Source organism: Formica exsecta, unplaced genomic scaffold (assembly GCF_003651465.1).
Source record: "Formica exsecta isolate Colony F162 unplaced genomic scaffold, ASM365146v1 scaffold26, whole genome shotgun sequence".
Taxonomy (NCBI): domain Eukaryota; kingdom Metazoa; phylum Arthropoda; class Insecta; order Hymenoptera; family Formicidae; genus Formica; species Formica exsecta.
Window position 1 is genome coordinate 3,845,965 of NW_021849866.1, and position 15,276 is coordinate 3,861,240.

Genomic DNA, 15,276 nt, shown 5'->3' on the forward strand with positions numbered 1-15,276 from the left:
TGCTACGTAGCTAATTTCGATTTCATATGTTCTGAAAAGTTTCCCGCTAGAGGACGCGAGATATACATTGTTTTAAAAGAGATTGTTACCTAGCTTATCTAATTAGTTTTCAGAGATATAACGCCATTCGAATTATATTATCATTCGGTGTCTGACAAGATTAGTTTCAAATTATCTTAATCATGTGAGTGTGATCGAGAGAATCCAGTATTAAGAATAATCCACTATATGTATTGATAAAGAACATTATGACAAACAACTAGTTTTCATATATGATAGAATTGTGCGTGCGCGAATACAGAGATAATAAAAAGTGAAAAAATTCGAACACTTTGTCGTGGATTGTGATTAATTAACTGCGTCTTTCAGTCGATTTGTGTGTCTCCAGAATACGATGGAGCAGACGAAGCTACAGAAACAATACAGCTATTGGTGAGTACATTTTTTATTTATTTAAATTCTTTTACTTCAATATCTTCCTATTTTTCTTTTGTAAAAGAAAAATATTTCTTATATAAAAGTAAAATGATAAAGAGTTGCTCCTCCCTCATGACAAGGATGTGATTATTTTTTATTAATTATATAAAAGATGTTATATAAAATTATTTCAGAAACTTTTTTTTAATTTTTTAAATATTTATTTCTTTCGATATTGTATAAACTGAATTAATAAAATCAATTCATGTGTTGTCATAAATATTAAGATTGTTTCCATCCTCGCTGGATATCTCTTCTTCCTTTTGCTCGATAGGAAAATCTTGTTTGTCTTCAATCTCCTATTGTACAAAGTAAATATTTTCTAAATATTAAATATTAAATATATACATGACTCGGGAAAATCGATAGAATATGTGTAAGATATTGCCCATACTTCTAGTTTCAATTTTTCTCTGTTGATCAAAAGTTCCAATTCACGTTCTTTTTGCTGCATAATTCGTTCCTCACAAATCTAAAATTTATATTTCTCATTTATATAAAAAACATCTTGTAAATTGAAATATTCTTATCTCAGTTGAAATCGTAATACGAGTTGTTAGAATTACAAATATATATCTTTCCATCATTGAGAAATTTGCTGAATGAAGCAAATATTATTTTCGCAACACGAAACATGACATTATAAGTACGTGAATAGATCATTTTGTCATCTTTATCCTTATCTGCTTATATACATAAATTCAATATAATTTCATTTTTTGCTCCTCTATATTTAATGTCATAAAATGTTTGAAGAACTTTTGTATTTCAAAATTGATTGACCTTGAAATGAAGTAACCAATGGCCCAAATACTCCACGGGATCGGTCGGTTTCTTCGCCACAATTTCGCAAAGAGCTTGGATCAAAGGTTTGCTCAAGACTTTTTTTAGATAGACACTATTCGGTGACATTTGTAAGCGTTCAGAAGACGACAAATCGTCAGACGTAGAGGAATTAATAGAATCACTGCTTTTGCTAACTTCGATCTTTGTTCGCCATAAATCTCGCAAACTGTCGATGTCATCATCGTTTAGATTCAAAGCTTTTAAAAGTCTGAGAAGACAAAGAAATGTAAAATAAAACTAAGGAAAGAATATATTGAGGGAAAATGAATCTTTTATGGATTTATTTCTTAACGTCATTTTTTATATTATTTTTAACGTTTATTTATATCTTATTAATATAATATATAAAAGTAATTTCTCTTACAACATTTTGGTTATAAATTACAATTTTGATTAATATACACGAATAATATCTGTGCAATTTATCAATTTTAGTTAACCTGATATGTTCATCCGTAAGACCAGTATTAATCAATGTCTTGACGAGATTTTCACTCAAATTTTTCTCACGCAAAAATGTCGCAATACTTTTATCTATTTCCTCGTCTCTTTTATTCTTCTCTGTTTCTTTTACTTCCTTAATCGCTTCTTCTTCTATTACTTCTATTGATTTTTCCTCCAGTTGTTCTTCTTCATCCAGTTCTTGTACATCCTCCTCTGATTGCTTTTCTAAAATTGTGTCATCGTTAATTTTCAGCATTTTAACATTTCCGTGATAATTCTTTCTACAACATTCTGAAGTATGTATATATAAATTTTTTATTTCGTCGTTAACTTCAGCATTTCGTAACATATTTGATTAAAATGACTGATATTGTTCAGAAACAAAAATGAAAATTCGCGATATAGAAATTGTTCTCGTATCTTGCAATCGTCATTCTAATACTTGATTTAATTTTTATTTGGGATCTTCAGAATGTGGTAGTTTTCCGCGCAGTTCATCTACGGCTTTAATCGACATTGTCTTGCGATTTTTCGTTCTACGCGATGCAAAAATGAAAAAAAAATTCGCGTGGATTAATACGACGAAGACCTTCGCCCCGTTTAACGAACGGATGGATCATCCTGCACTTAAATTTGCATAGTTGCCGAGCCATTTGCCATGCGTGCATATACGCATCGCGACGAAGCCGCGTACTCGCGTACCGAGCGAACCTCAATTTCTGACCGTTTCAGTTACATAAGAATTAGCGCAATGCGCGCCGCGCCGATGCGTTTTCGCGCAGCCTTTGTAATTTACGCATTTCTTGCGCAAAGATTCGTCGTCCGTTTTTTGTTTAGACGAATGCCGCTAATCTCTTAAGACTGACAATTCCGCATTGTCGCGCTATTTAGGACACGACCGCGATTTTCGTCTTTATATATAACAAAATTTATATTTAGCAACTAATTTCGAACATGTAATAATGCAGACTATTCTTGACGAGTCGCAAAGAGACATATTAAAGATCTCCTTAAGATGTCATTGAAGCGGGAGAGTAGTTTGCGCGAGTTTAAACTAACATTTATTGAATGATCTCTTGAGCATTTTTTCAAAAGCATATTTGCGTGAAACTTGTTTATAACTTTGCATATAGATACAGCTTTGATTTTTTTTTTGTATAAAATCTACTCTTTGTTATCTGTTGTTTTTAATTAATTGAGCAAGCTTTCATGTATTGCTAAAATTGTTAAAGTCGTAAAATTTTCACGCGACAACAGAGGTTGCACTTTATAACGAAGTTTAACGTTGTTGATCTACCGAGCATTTAAGTCAAGTCAAGGTGAAAATGGGTCATCTCTCGTAAGCTGTTCTATTAAAGTACATCGGGGCACTTGATAATTTGATTGAAAAAAGCGCGCGCGATAAGGAAATCTTATTTTCCTCGATTAGTTTTTCATAAATAGAAGAAAATTACAAACTATATATCACACGCAAACAAAGAAATTCTTTTGACATAAGAAATAAATAATTTCGCTGACATGAGATTAATAATAACTGCATATAGAAAATATTCTATTATGACGAGAATTAACGTAATATTTATCTTAAAAGCGTGATATATATTTTTTTTTTCATCAAGGTCACGTCACTAGGTTGATCGTCAAAGAGATGAAAGAATTTTGTACGGTGAACTTTCCGTAACAATTGCATCGGGATCAACCCATAATTATTTTCAATAGAGAGTCTCATTGCGCCGCTAGTCTTGAAAGCCGGCTCCATTATACTCGAGTACAATGCTCGGATTATGGGATAATAAAGTCTAATGATTTCAAAAGATTCACGGATCCTTACTATCTCAGACGCAGCCTGCTAAAGCACCGACGTTCAACGTTACATCTATTATATACCGATTGATTTTGCATGTTTTTCGAAGATTATCAATGCTCCACGCTATGCAAAGAGATCTTCTCACGTTCGTTTCCTTCTCGGATTTTATCAATTTCAACAAGTCTTAGGCGCCTACCGGGAATATTAACAAACTTTATTGAATAAAATTGCACGATAAAGCTATCTTATCAGTTTGGTGATGTAATCAGTACAATTGAATCGAGGTATAGCGTGGGATAAACAGTTGCCACGTCTGAATTTTTTGCAGAACGAAGCAAAACACATGAATCGTTGATTGTGAATTTGCGAATTACGGTATAGCGATGCATCCACCCGTACGTAGCCGTGACGTTTCATTCGCGATGTCATCGATCGAAATATATACTCGATGCAGATATCGCGTTTATTGAGATCACTGCCTTATTTTGCTAATGTCATGCGATAACCGTGACACACGAGGAAAATATATATAGAGAAAAAAGGATAAAATGTTCGCTCGCTCTGGACGTAGTTTTCTCACAATTACGCATTTCTATACGTTATCGATTCGACATACAAATGTGCATTACATCACGCGAATAAAATAGTATTGCGGACTTAAATCCGTGTTATCGCAGAGTCTTCTCTTTATCGAACGCTGTATTTATTTAATGCAGACATATTTAATAAAATGTGAAAACTATTATTTAAGATTAGATATAGTATTCTTAGAAATTGAAAATAAAAAAATTTAGAAATATTTTATCGCATCAAAGGTTTAATTTGTGTAGAATATGTTTAATTTTCTCAATGTAAAATTTGCATGTCTACACTTTTACTTGCAACTTTTGTTATGCAACTCTCCAAGCCAGTTCTACTAACGCCTACCTAAACATGCATCCTGCGCTTAGAAATGCGCGGGCTTGCATTCAGTCAGCATCAGTCAGCGTCTGTAACATTGCAATTTGTTAAACAAATGTTTAGTACAAAGAATATTATAATTTTTAATTATGCTTTTCGTTTATGTCAGAATTTTTTCCACAAATATAAAATCGTCCAAAATTTACGAATCACAAATAATTTCATTTATATTATATAAGCTCTTTTTTATATTGGTCTCTAAATTTATTGTTGATTAACAACTTTTACAAAATTCATTACTTTTGTTTATTGATTTCTAAGTTAACACAAAAAATCATAAATAACGCGATAAAATGTTAATTTTGTATAGATTAGCGTAACAAAATTAATACAGATAAAATTTTAATTAATTCACGAGACACACATTACAGAAATATAAATAAATAAACGCAGTTATATGCGATGACATATTTCTGAGTTGCGTTCCAAAATTTGGAGTAGAGTAGCGTTTAATTGACTAATCAGGACAAAAAAAAACAAAATTTTTTTTGTTCTGATTGATCAATCAAACGCAGTTCTACTCTAAGGAATAAATTTTGGAACGCAATTCTGAAGTTTGAATTTTCCGCATCGAGCGCGCTCGTCTAATCTCGCGCGCCGTCGGACGTGGCGCGAAATTCGCGCGCAACCCGAAGATGGCCGAAGACGCCCGAAGACGGCGCGACGGTAGCCGAATGTCGGCGCGGCCGGGCCGGCCTCAGTCTGCCGGCGTGACTCATAGTGGTAGGATGGTTTCACGCGTCGTTCGCGCTCCCTCGCTCGCGATGTCGCATATTGAACTTTGATTTTTGCCTCGTACATTTCTTATACGGCTGTGATCAGTTTCGTGAAAGTGCATCGTTCTTGATCGAGTTACGTCTTGGGAGACGATCGCATATAGTCTGACACGTCACGGCAATAGCAACACACACGCACTTACGTAAGTACAATGACTTCGCAGCGAGTTTCTCGCGGATCTAGATTGAAACGCAAATTTTCACCGTCTTATCCGACACAGCTTCTCGACATGATAAACTGTGCGTCTTTGTAAATAATTGCTACGCAAAGTGTAATATGCATATAATTGCGTATGATTGTAAGTGCAGGAAGTTTTCAACGAGTTTTTGAACGATTCGAGAACATGTTGATGGCATTTGAAGTTGTCTTATTAAAGACACGGAAAAGAATCGAATATATATACATATATAATACCGCAGGTTTAATATTAGCATAATCCGAACGTTCGCGATAAGCTCGCTTGCGGCTCACGACGACAATGTGTAAACCATTGCAAGTCACTTATTATCGTCATACCTAAAAATTGCCAATGAGATAATATATATGGTAAAGGCTTGAGATATAAGTATATGAATTCGTCTGCTGTCTCGTAATTACAGCGAGGCGATATTCGATTCGCCGCATTTTCGTCGAATGCGCCGCCAAACCTTGGCCCGCTTTGTCCGTAATAAAATCATTAATGATTTACATGTGCCACAAATATTATATACAGAGACCTACCTACACATGCGATGAAATCCATTCCGGAACGGCGAAATTATATTTTCGAATACTTTTCCGATCGCGATCATCCGCGCGTCGAAATTGCAGCTTGCAACGAGATTTTATTTTTGGATGACTCTCGTTTCGAACGGTCTCCTTTAATGAAGTTTCTCCCCGAAGTTTAAGAACCGGCGATCGCGTGTACGTCCCCCTCTACTACTCATATCGAAAGTCGCATCTACGATACGGCGGCGAATTTTACGGCTATGACTTTTTAGGAAACTGTAACGAAAGCCATCAATCGATAATACTTGTTCTAACAACGGCCAAACATGAAACGCGCATAAGTATCATAATGTTGCATCCGCAGTGTTTAACAGTTTCTTCTATTTTTACGTTTTCTATTTATCGGAATTAATAAAAAATTGTACTTAATGCGAGAGAGAGAGATGAAGTCAGATTTTTTTCTGAATTATGTTGTCATCCAAAGATTACGTTATCTGCGTAATAAGTAAAAAAAAAAAAAGCATATTTTATAATGGTGATATCAGCATCGCATATTTGAAATGTGAGAAAAGGCAAGAAGCTCGTTAACGATAGTTACGATTTCATAGAAAATACAGTTAAGATTTTTTTTTTTTTTTCCTAGCGCGTTGATGACCGTTAATTTCTTCGTCGAAACGAAAGGAAAATTTCTCTTGAAAAGAAAGAAAACCGCGATATCCTGGAGAAGAATCATCATGGGGCACGCACGACATAATACCGTTAAATGTTTTCCGAGGTCCAAAAATATATCGCCGGTGAAATAGAGCGGACGCGATTCTGGGTCGGAGCCAGAAAATCGCTGTGTTTTCACGCGCGAGGCCCGATTATCAAGTTTCCTACTTTTAACAAAGGCTTTTCACGTATCCTTAATCGAGTCGACTTTCAATTTTGCTTCGCGCACACATCCCGATGCGTCGATACGTTTTTTATATATTCATGCGGAGTTGATTTTAATTTCATTGAGACTTTTTTTATAAATGTAAAACGTCTCTCTCTCTTTCTCTTTCTCTTTCTGAATCTCGGAAAAGTACAGGAAGAAGATGAGTAAGATTCGAGGAAGATTGATTAGATATATCCTTTATTTATTTATTTATTTATTTATATTTATTTTTAATTATTTTGATTGTCGGGCTTCATCGGGATTTTTAATCACTTCGCATTCCAACACGTCGGAAGACCCGATGAAAATAAGATAAGTTGCATTGTCCACGAGTTCAGTTGCATGTGACAATGAATCATTGCGGTTAAAATTAGATATATCGCTTGTTTAAATTATACACAGCTGGCAATTAAATGTGGTAATGCCGATTGCAATTATTATTATATTGAATACGACTTTCAATGACTATTTACCGCCATGTAAACTCAAATGCAAAACACGAAAAATTATCTCGCGGTTGCCCATATATAGAAACACTTTGTTGTTATCTATTTACTTTAGCAATCCAATGAGGGGAGGGGGAGGGACACGATTTTGCGGTATCCGAGATGCACGGGTAAAAAGAGATACCTCTTTTCATCAGCGATCGATTTCGCGTCATCGTGAAGTATAGCGATTAAATAAAGTGCGTGGGCACTTGCTATTCCAGCGAAATGCTTCTCTCGTCAACAACGAGAGAGGAAAAGATTAGATTAAATCCCCTCCCCGCGCGCGATCGACTTTGCACGGCGACGAATCTTCGAAAGGACTTTCCGAAGCTCACAATCGGAATGCACATACAGGTAAATTACGATAGCGTCGTGGGATTATTCGGAAAATAACAGGCGAGGTAGATGACAGTTGCGTATCTATTTCTCGCGTAAGGCGTAAGGAATTAGTACATACGTCACGCCTAACAATGAGTATATTTAGTATGCCTTCTCATTATGCTCGTTACGTTAGCGACACGCTCCGGTCGCTTCTCGCAAATGATGCCACGTGGTGCATTATAGAGCAGTACATGAGCGACGGGGGAGAGAAACGCGACGCGTGTTAACTCGATGTACAAGGAGATCTTTTTCCAACGATAGCACGCTACTCGCGAGTTGCGAAACTTGTACATCAGACAGTTACGTCATAATCGAGGATCGATCGATTGTGCTTGACGTCCGATAACCAGCGCATAAGTATACAGAGTGTCTCGAAATTATTTATCATTTACCATTTTCTATCTATCTACAGATTAATTCCGGGATCAAATTTCTGTCAATCAAAATTTTTAAAATCGAGAGATTGATAGAATTTGAAGCAATCTTCTGAGAATCGAATTTCAGAAGTGCAAAATCTCAGAATAGTAAAACTCTGTTTTCTCTTTGTCGAATTTCAAACAGTGTTTTTTTAATAGATTTATAATGCGTGGGTTAGGTACAAAGTTATTTACAAAGATTTGTTTACCAAGAGACGTTACGGAGATATCATAGAAATAACATTGATGTACGATTTACGACAGATAATGACCTTCCTCGATATTTCTGTCAATTCTAAATTGGGCAAAATATCTAGAGTTGTAAGGTCATTGTAGAATATCCTGTAACTGAATCGCACGTCGGATTACAGGGTGGAATGATTCAAATGACTATTGGACAATCGCATGCCTTATAAAGTTCACTCGGGTTAACGTATTCCAAAACAACTGGGAAATCGAGTGTCTTTTATAACGAAATTTATCTTCCGTCAAAATAAAAGTTTTTTATAAGGAAGATTATACGTGCACGAAAAATTGTATACATACATATATATATATATATATATCTGGTACTAAAAAAAAGAAATATAAATAAAAACTTAGTATATGTGCAAAAAAATTATTACAAGTAATATTTTTTACAATATATACATAATATTATAAGTAATATTTTTTATGTTAAAGGAAGAATTATATATAAGCATTATATAAAAGAATTATATAAAAGAGATCGATCACACAATCTTTATATTTTTTTCTATTTCGCAAAATACATACATCTTGTTATACCTATACATTTTTTTCTGAGATCATCAAAAATTTGTATTCGTGAATGACTCGTGTGTGCAGCAATATGACAGGTATTAGCATAGAACCTTCAAATGCGTATTTTGCGTTCCGTCGTAACAGAATAGAATAGAATATGCAAATCGCGTTCTCGAAAGTTACGCATGATCGAATAATTCTGAGTCGCGGCGCGTAAGATGAACAAAACGAAGCGCGAACGCGGCGAGCTAATTGAGCTAATTGCATTTGTTAGGCATTATTTGCACTCACCGATCCGCATTTTAGTACGCGCGCATTCATTCGTTCTTCCTATCCTCGCTGCCATCTCTTAAGGCCCACAAAGATTTCTGAGACTATATTTATTTCTTAAAAATAAATTGCTCGAACGATCTATAAATCATAAAAATCTTTGCGAATCGAAATAACAATACTTGATTTTAAATATTTTCAAGAATGTCATAATTCCGTTGTAAAACCTGCGTGTTAAAATTACGTTATTACGGAGATGGAAGTAAAGTGTCGATCCACCATGCTATGTAATCGAAAAGCCAAGAATGACAGCTTGCAAGCAGTTACATTATGCAAACGACATACAGCTGCGCATTGTAATATAACAGATTAGACATCTTGTTAACCTGGTTATGAGTGACGCGTATGTGTTTACGGTCTTTTACTGTCACCGGATTAATTCATTGTCGACTTGCGGCAGTATCGGTCGTTTTGCTTCATTCCGGGTCATTTAATTTGAACTGAACAATTGTTCCAACGACGAGTGCACGCACGCACACGTGTACGTCCAACAATTATATCGCTTCAAATCGCTCTTCTCTCGGTTCAGCGTTTACGATCGAATTGCTGATAGCTCGCTTAGTAATTAATCACGAATGTGTTGACAATTAGTGACGTAATCAATTTAATGAAAGAGTAGTATGTGTAAACATTTGACAATACAATTTATTCGACTTCGAAAAATTTTATTATCTGTATCTTAATTACATCGTCATAAAATAATTTATTTTTATTGTATTTATTTAATGTAATTATATAAATACGATTATCTTTATAAGTGTGTATTTATATACATATAACGTAATTATAATGTTTGCACTTAATTATATTTTAATTTCTTTGGAGGCATATTTTTTTATTTATACCGCGCGTCGATACTTGAACATTCTTACACGAATTTTTAACACAGTATAAATAGCCGACCCGACCAATCTGGATTAATATTCCGGCGAAATTAGTTTGCAGATCGCGAGGACTGTGGGAGGAGCTGTAACGAAAAATCGATGACCTGTGCACGAAGGATTCCCACGACATTTCATCTAACATCTCTCTCGAGACACCGATCGAAATTTGACGGGTGAATCATGTCGTCATCCCAGAGGTCTAGACGACCTAGTGTATCGATCTACGATTATCCCGAACACTTAAATCCGTTTAACGATGATACGACAAATTCTCAGTCGCAAGTGTATCACGAGGGCAAATCATCGAAGGAATCCAAACATAAATTCTGGACGTTCGGCAGAAGCCGGAAGAAGAGATCGAACAGCTTCTCGATCAAATCTACTTGGTGAGTGATTCGAAATAAATATTTTTGCGGCTGTATCTCGTTGCGCGATATATTGACAAGATATATGTAGACGTTCGTGAAGATCATACGAGGAGAAATAATGTATATGAATCACATAAAATTGACGAATATTCTAAAGTTATATTTCGTCGCAGGTTTATTGAACTTGAACTTGCTGTCACGGTTTAGATTATCGATAGCATTGCTACTTGGCGAATATCCAAAAGACACATATAGCCTGTGATGCATTAAAATTCCAACGACCTGCACGTCCGGTCATCGTGCAATTCTTCTTCATAATTTTTACAAAAGAAAATATACAAAGAAATATATAATCACTCGTAAAAGCTAATTTTGATACCGCGAAATATAACGTACTCTTTGGCAATCTTCTTTTATTTTTTCAATTTTGAATTGAATCTATCCTTTTTTTGAAAACGACGGGAAAATTAATTATCCGCGATATCACGTATAATCATATTGTATGAAAGTCGTGCTACATTTTTTCCGAAAGTCACTTCTTGTAAATGGATACTCTCGCAATTATTCATGTGAATAAAAATACTTTCATTAGAAACAACGAGAGTTCTGGTCTGATTGGCAATCGGAATATTTTGAATTGACGGGAAAAATGCGAGAAATCGAAGAATCTGCGTCGTGAGCGTCGAATCGAAAGTTAAATTATAATACGTCGGAGAGTACGCGGAATAGGACGAATACAAGTACGCTTTAAATTATCGTCGGCAAAGTGGAAGTGACATTAAACGGAGAATGAGGATGAATATAATCAACGCCTCTAACAACTGTGAATGCATAGGAAGATTTCGCCGCTCATGTGCGTCGTGTTTTAGGGAATTCGTTCTTTTTTTCTCTTTCTCTTTCGCGCAATAAATCGATTATATTGTGTCTCGACGTTCTCGAAGCATTCGACTCGCATGCGTGTCGCGATGGATAAAATAAGAATAAGTTTGTAGACGTCATGGGTGTTGTATATATCCGGCAAGATGTTTTTTCAATGACTTTCACGATTATTTTTAAACTCGGCAAATAATGTCGTATAGTTTAATTAAATTCCGATATAAAAGATCCTTTAACGCAATCATTTTTAGCTAAAATTTTTAGAACGTGAACGGTAACTGGTGTTAGCTTAATTATAAATTTTCCGACATATGTACAAAGTGTGTCAAACGACGCGACCCGCAATTTCATAATCTTTGCGTGCGCGTAAATGCCGCGTGAATCCGTTAAGGAGCCAACGCGAAACGCGATTGTTATTTGTCGCTTACTGACGGAATCAGAGCATTCCTAGCTAAATGACATAATGTCTCATTATACATTAATCCAAAATAAAGATTAAATGCCATTCACACCTTTTTATTATGATTATTAAAACAACAATAATAAGACAATGATACTGAACAGTTGATGTAATTCGGTTCAATATCGATTTTCGGTGTTTTAGGAATGGATTGTTTGGAAAACGTAAAGAATCATCGGAACCGATGGAAAAACAGTCGACGATCACAACAGGTTTGTTTATCCAGTTATAATCGCACTCGTTCATAAAATATCTGATGATGAGTTAAACTGGAAAATAAAATGTTAATTAATATGCGGTAATATGATTACAATAATAAATGAAGAATTTTTTTTTCAAATTGTCTTAAACATAATATATTTTTAAAAAAGCACTTTATATATATAAATATTATATATTTTATATATAATTAGGTGTTATATATAGTGTTTAATATTTTATTGTATAATTAATTTCATGTTTATATTATATATATTTAAGATAATCTGGAAAAAATAAGCTCTTCAATCGTAGATTGCAAATGCAAAATAAAAAACAGAGTGCCGCATTTACCGACGATATATTTTACCGTGTAAATTAAAATACAACTTATCGCGTGCTGCAGTTTCGACCACGTACAAGAGAGAGGCTTACGACAGACCAATAGTACCATCGCGTCTCTCTAAGGATCAGCAAGAGTTCGATGAAGCCCTGGGTACTCTAACGAGGAGGAGAAAGTACACTCTCGATAATAATTCCTCGAGATACAACTCGAATTTGACAATGAACGGGGATCCCGCTAAGACTTACGATGGGAATCCGCAAGACACCACGATGTCCATTATGGGCGTTGATCTCACACCAAAGCCACCGGTCAGAAGGTGAGATTTCGCAGAATTAAAAACACTTATTTGAAATTCTTTTATTGATTAATATAAATAGATATAGCAAATATAAATTCTGAATCTAAAAAAATCAAAGATGCTAGAATTTTAAGATTAAAAAGTTGACATATAGATTAAAAATTTTATATGGGAATTAAAATGGTGTGTCATTAATCTGTGACAAAGAAACGATTTTGGGAGTTGCATTAAAATTATTTCCATTGAAGTCAAAATCATATTTGATAATTTTGTTCAGGTTTGGACAGGTGAGCCCGAGGCCGACAGACAAGATACCATCTTTGGATTTCGAAGACAAGCATCCCAAGCAAAACGGTGATCTTCATGACAAATCGGAAAGAACTCCGGTTCCACCAATGTAAGATTCTTTGCTTCTTGTTTTATATTGACATTTGTAACACTTGTGATAATTCGATGTGTTAGTTGTTGCGAGTACCAAGCGATGAAATTAGATTTCTTATATAAAGCAAAATAATTCCTCGCTAGATATAACTTGTAATTAAAAATTTTGCTATAATTGATCAAATGTTTTGGCTCAGGCGAAGGTTCGGCAATAGATCGTCGCAGAGGTTGAACGGAATCACGTCGGATCTTGAGGAAGATCCAGCCAATCGATCCGGTAACGTAAGCTTGAAGGATGAGAATGAAAACATGCCTGAAGATTACGTTTTCAAAAGATTCAGCCAGGATGCTGTGAGGAAATCAAACTTGTCCATCAATAGTTGCGTATCCGTTACCAGTACGGCAAGCACGTACGGACGCAAAAAACGTAGAGCGCCGCAACCGCCGAAACGAAAGGAGCAATTGGAGACTCCTCTGGTATATATGCAGAAATAGAATACTCAATAAATGATATAATTTATCGAAATAATTGTATAATATTTTTGTAGGAGAGTGACGGTCGATCAGAGACAAATAAAACGGAGTCTACATCAGAGACGAATAAAACGAAGTCTACATCAGAGACGAATAAAACAGAGTCTACACCAGAGACGAATAAAATCGAACTCCAGATAACCGAACCTATCGACATCATCAAAGCCACGGAAAATATCGACGAGTTGACAAAGAAGAGCTGCGAGGAGTTGAATGAAAAATCGCCGCGAAACGAAGAGAAACGGGACGAATTACTGTCGAAAACTGCCGAGGATACATCATCCGATGATATTGCGAAAAGCTCCTCAAAGGATGAAACGTGTGAAGTTTTAAAGGATTGTTGTGTGCTTGAGGTGAACGAGAAAAAGGATCTTTTGGAAGGAAGATCAGCGTGTAACTCCGATGGAACGTCAGAGAAAGTCGAACTCGAGACGAAGGTAGAGGAGAAATCGGATAAGGAACAATCGAATACGATTACCGAGGATCCTATCGAAAAAGATCCCGTGGATATAGAGTACAGCAGAACGTCCCAGGAGAATATCGAAATCATCAAGGACGTCGATCAAGAATCTGACGAGATCTGTTTGAGAAAAAAAGATTTGTCCGGCCTGTTATTGCGGAGTGACAGCTTTTCCGTGAAGGAGGAGATCGAAAAGCTCGAGAAGCAGATTAAAGCTCTGGAGAACAAGAACGCGTCCAAAGAACAAGAAAAGATCGATGACGCGCGTCACGACGACCAGGTGACGAGTGCCCGACTGTCTATCCAGGCGAATCGCCGGCACTTCTTCGAGAATATGGTGGACAGTCCGTCCGGTCCAATTAAGTTAGAGTTTAAGAAGTTACCTTGCGAGCAGAAGGATATTCATGTGGTACGATTAACAGATCCGCCAATACCGGTCGCGGCACCCCGGGACGCGGTAAAGGTCATCGAGCTACACATTTCCGAACCGATCCGGCACAAACCAGAGCTTCTGGACGAAATAAATCCCATACCAAAGCCTAGGAGGCATAGCGCGTTGAGTCTAAGAAACATGTCCGAATCCACACTCTCGAAGAATGGAAACAAGAGCTCGGAAGACAGTGGTAAGAGAGGATCCTTTTAAAATCTTGAAATTTCGTCTACGACTTCGAATTTACCAGTGAAATCCTATTGTGATTTTTACGCGCAAGTGTATAATTGCCTTTAGCTGTAAACTTCGATACGAGAGAATCTATGTACTACAGACGGGCTATCACTCGAAAGCTGTATACATATTAAGTGTCTTCGCTTCAGACGTTTCGACACATGACGTTTCTTTGTGTAGATGATTTCATACTAACGACGCATATCTTTCTGCGATAAAATTCGCTGCAGAATTCTAGCATTTCTATCATGCTATATGATTATAGTGATCTTTTACGTTTCCGACATATTGCGATATATATATCCGGAAATATTTTAAGTATAATTTTCATTATTTATTGATATGAGAAATAAAGCCTAAGCCTCCTATCATAGAAATAAAGCTGAAATCCTATCCTGTGATAAGAAATATAATCCTACTTTGAGTCTATTAAAAACGCAATATTGAGCAATAGTTTGAAATAAATCTATAAGGATGCAAAACTGGAAA

General features: G+C 35.8%; 2 protein-coding genes across 4 annotated transcripts; one reads left to right on the plus strand and one right to left on the minus strand.

Moving 5' to 3' along the window:
• Positions 1 to 217: 217 nt before the first annotated feature.
• LOC115236852 (muscle M-line assembly protein unc-89-like) lies at positions 218 to 15,263 on the plus strand. 2 transcript variants are annotated; one of them, XM_029809567.1, is made up of 7 exons: positions 218 to 432; positions 10,257 to 10,588; positions 12,051 to 12,118; positions 12,511 to 12,766; positions 13,026 to 13,145; positions 13,327 to 13,606; positions 13,678 to 15,263. In XM_029809567.1, the coding sequence occupies exons 2-7, from the start codon at positions 10,383 to 10,385 to the stop codon at positions 14,764 to 14,766; spliced, it is 2,019 nt and encodes a 672-aa protein (XP_029665427.1). In that variant the 5' UTR covers positions 218 to 432; positions 10,257 to 10,382; the 3' UTR covers positions 14,767 to 15,263. The 2 variants fall into 2 exon arrangements, with proteins under 2 accessions (XP_029665427.1, XP_029665426.1); XM_029809566.1 differs by lacking the exon at positions 218 to 432 and adding an exon at positions 5,240 to 5,453.
• On the minus strand, positions 707 to 4,563 carry LOC115236856. 2 transcript variants are annotated; one of them, XM_029809572.1, is made up of 4 exons: positions 2,357 to 2,535; positions 1,764 to 1,992; positions 1,261 to 1,531; positions 707 to 949 (listed from the first exon to the last, which is right to left on the minus strand). In XM_029809572.1, the coding sequence occupies exons 1-4, from the start codon at positions 2,433 to 2,435 to the stop codon at positions 800 to 802; spliced, it is 729 nt and encodes a 242-aa protein (XP_029665432.1). In that variant the 5' UTR covers positions 2,436 to 2,535; the 3' UTR covers positions 707 to 799. The 2 variants fall into 2 exon arrangements, 1 of the variants encoding a protein (XP_029665432.1); XR_003884259.1 differs by lacking the exons at positions 707 to 949; positions 1,261 to 1,531; positions 2,357 to 2,535 and adding an exon at positions 4,502 to 4,563 and having other exon boundaries at positions 1,736 to 1,992.
• Positions 15,264 to 15,276: the final 13 nt, after the last annotated feature.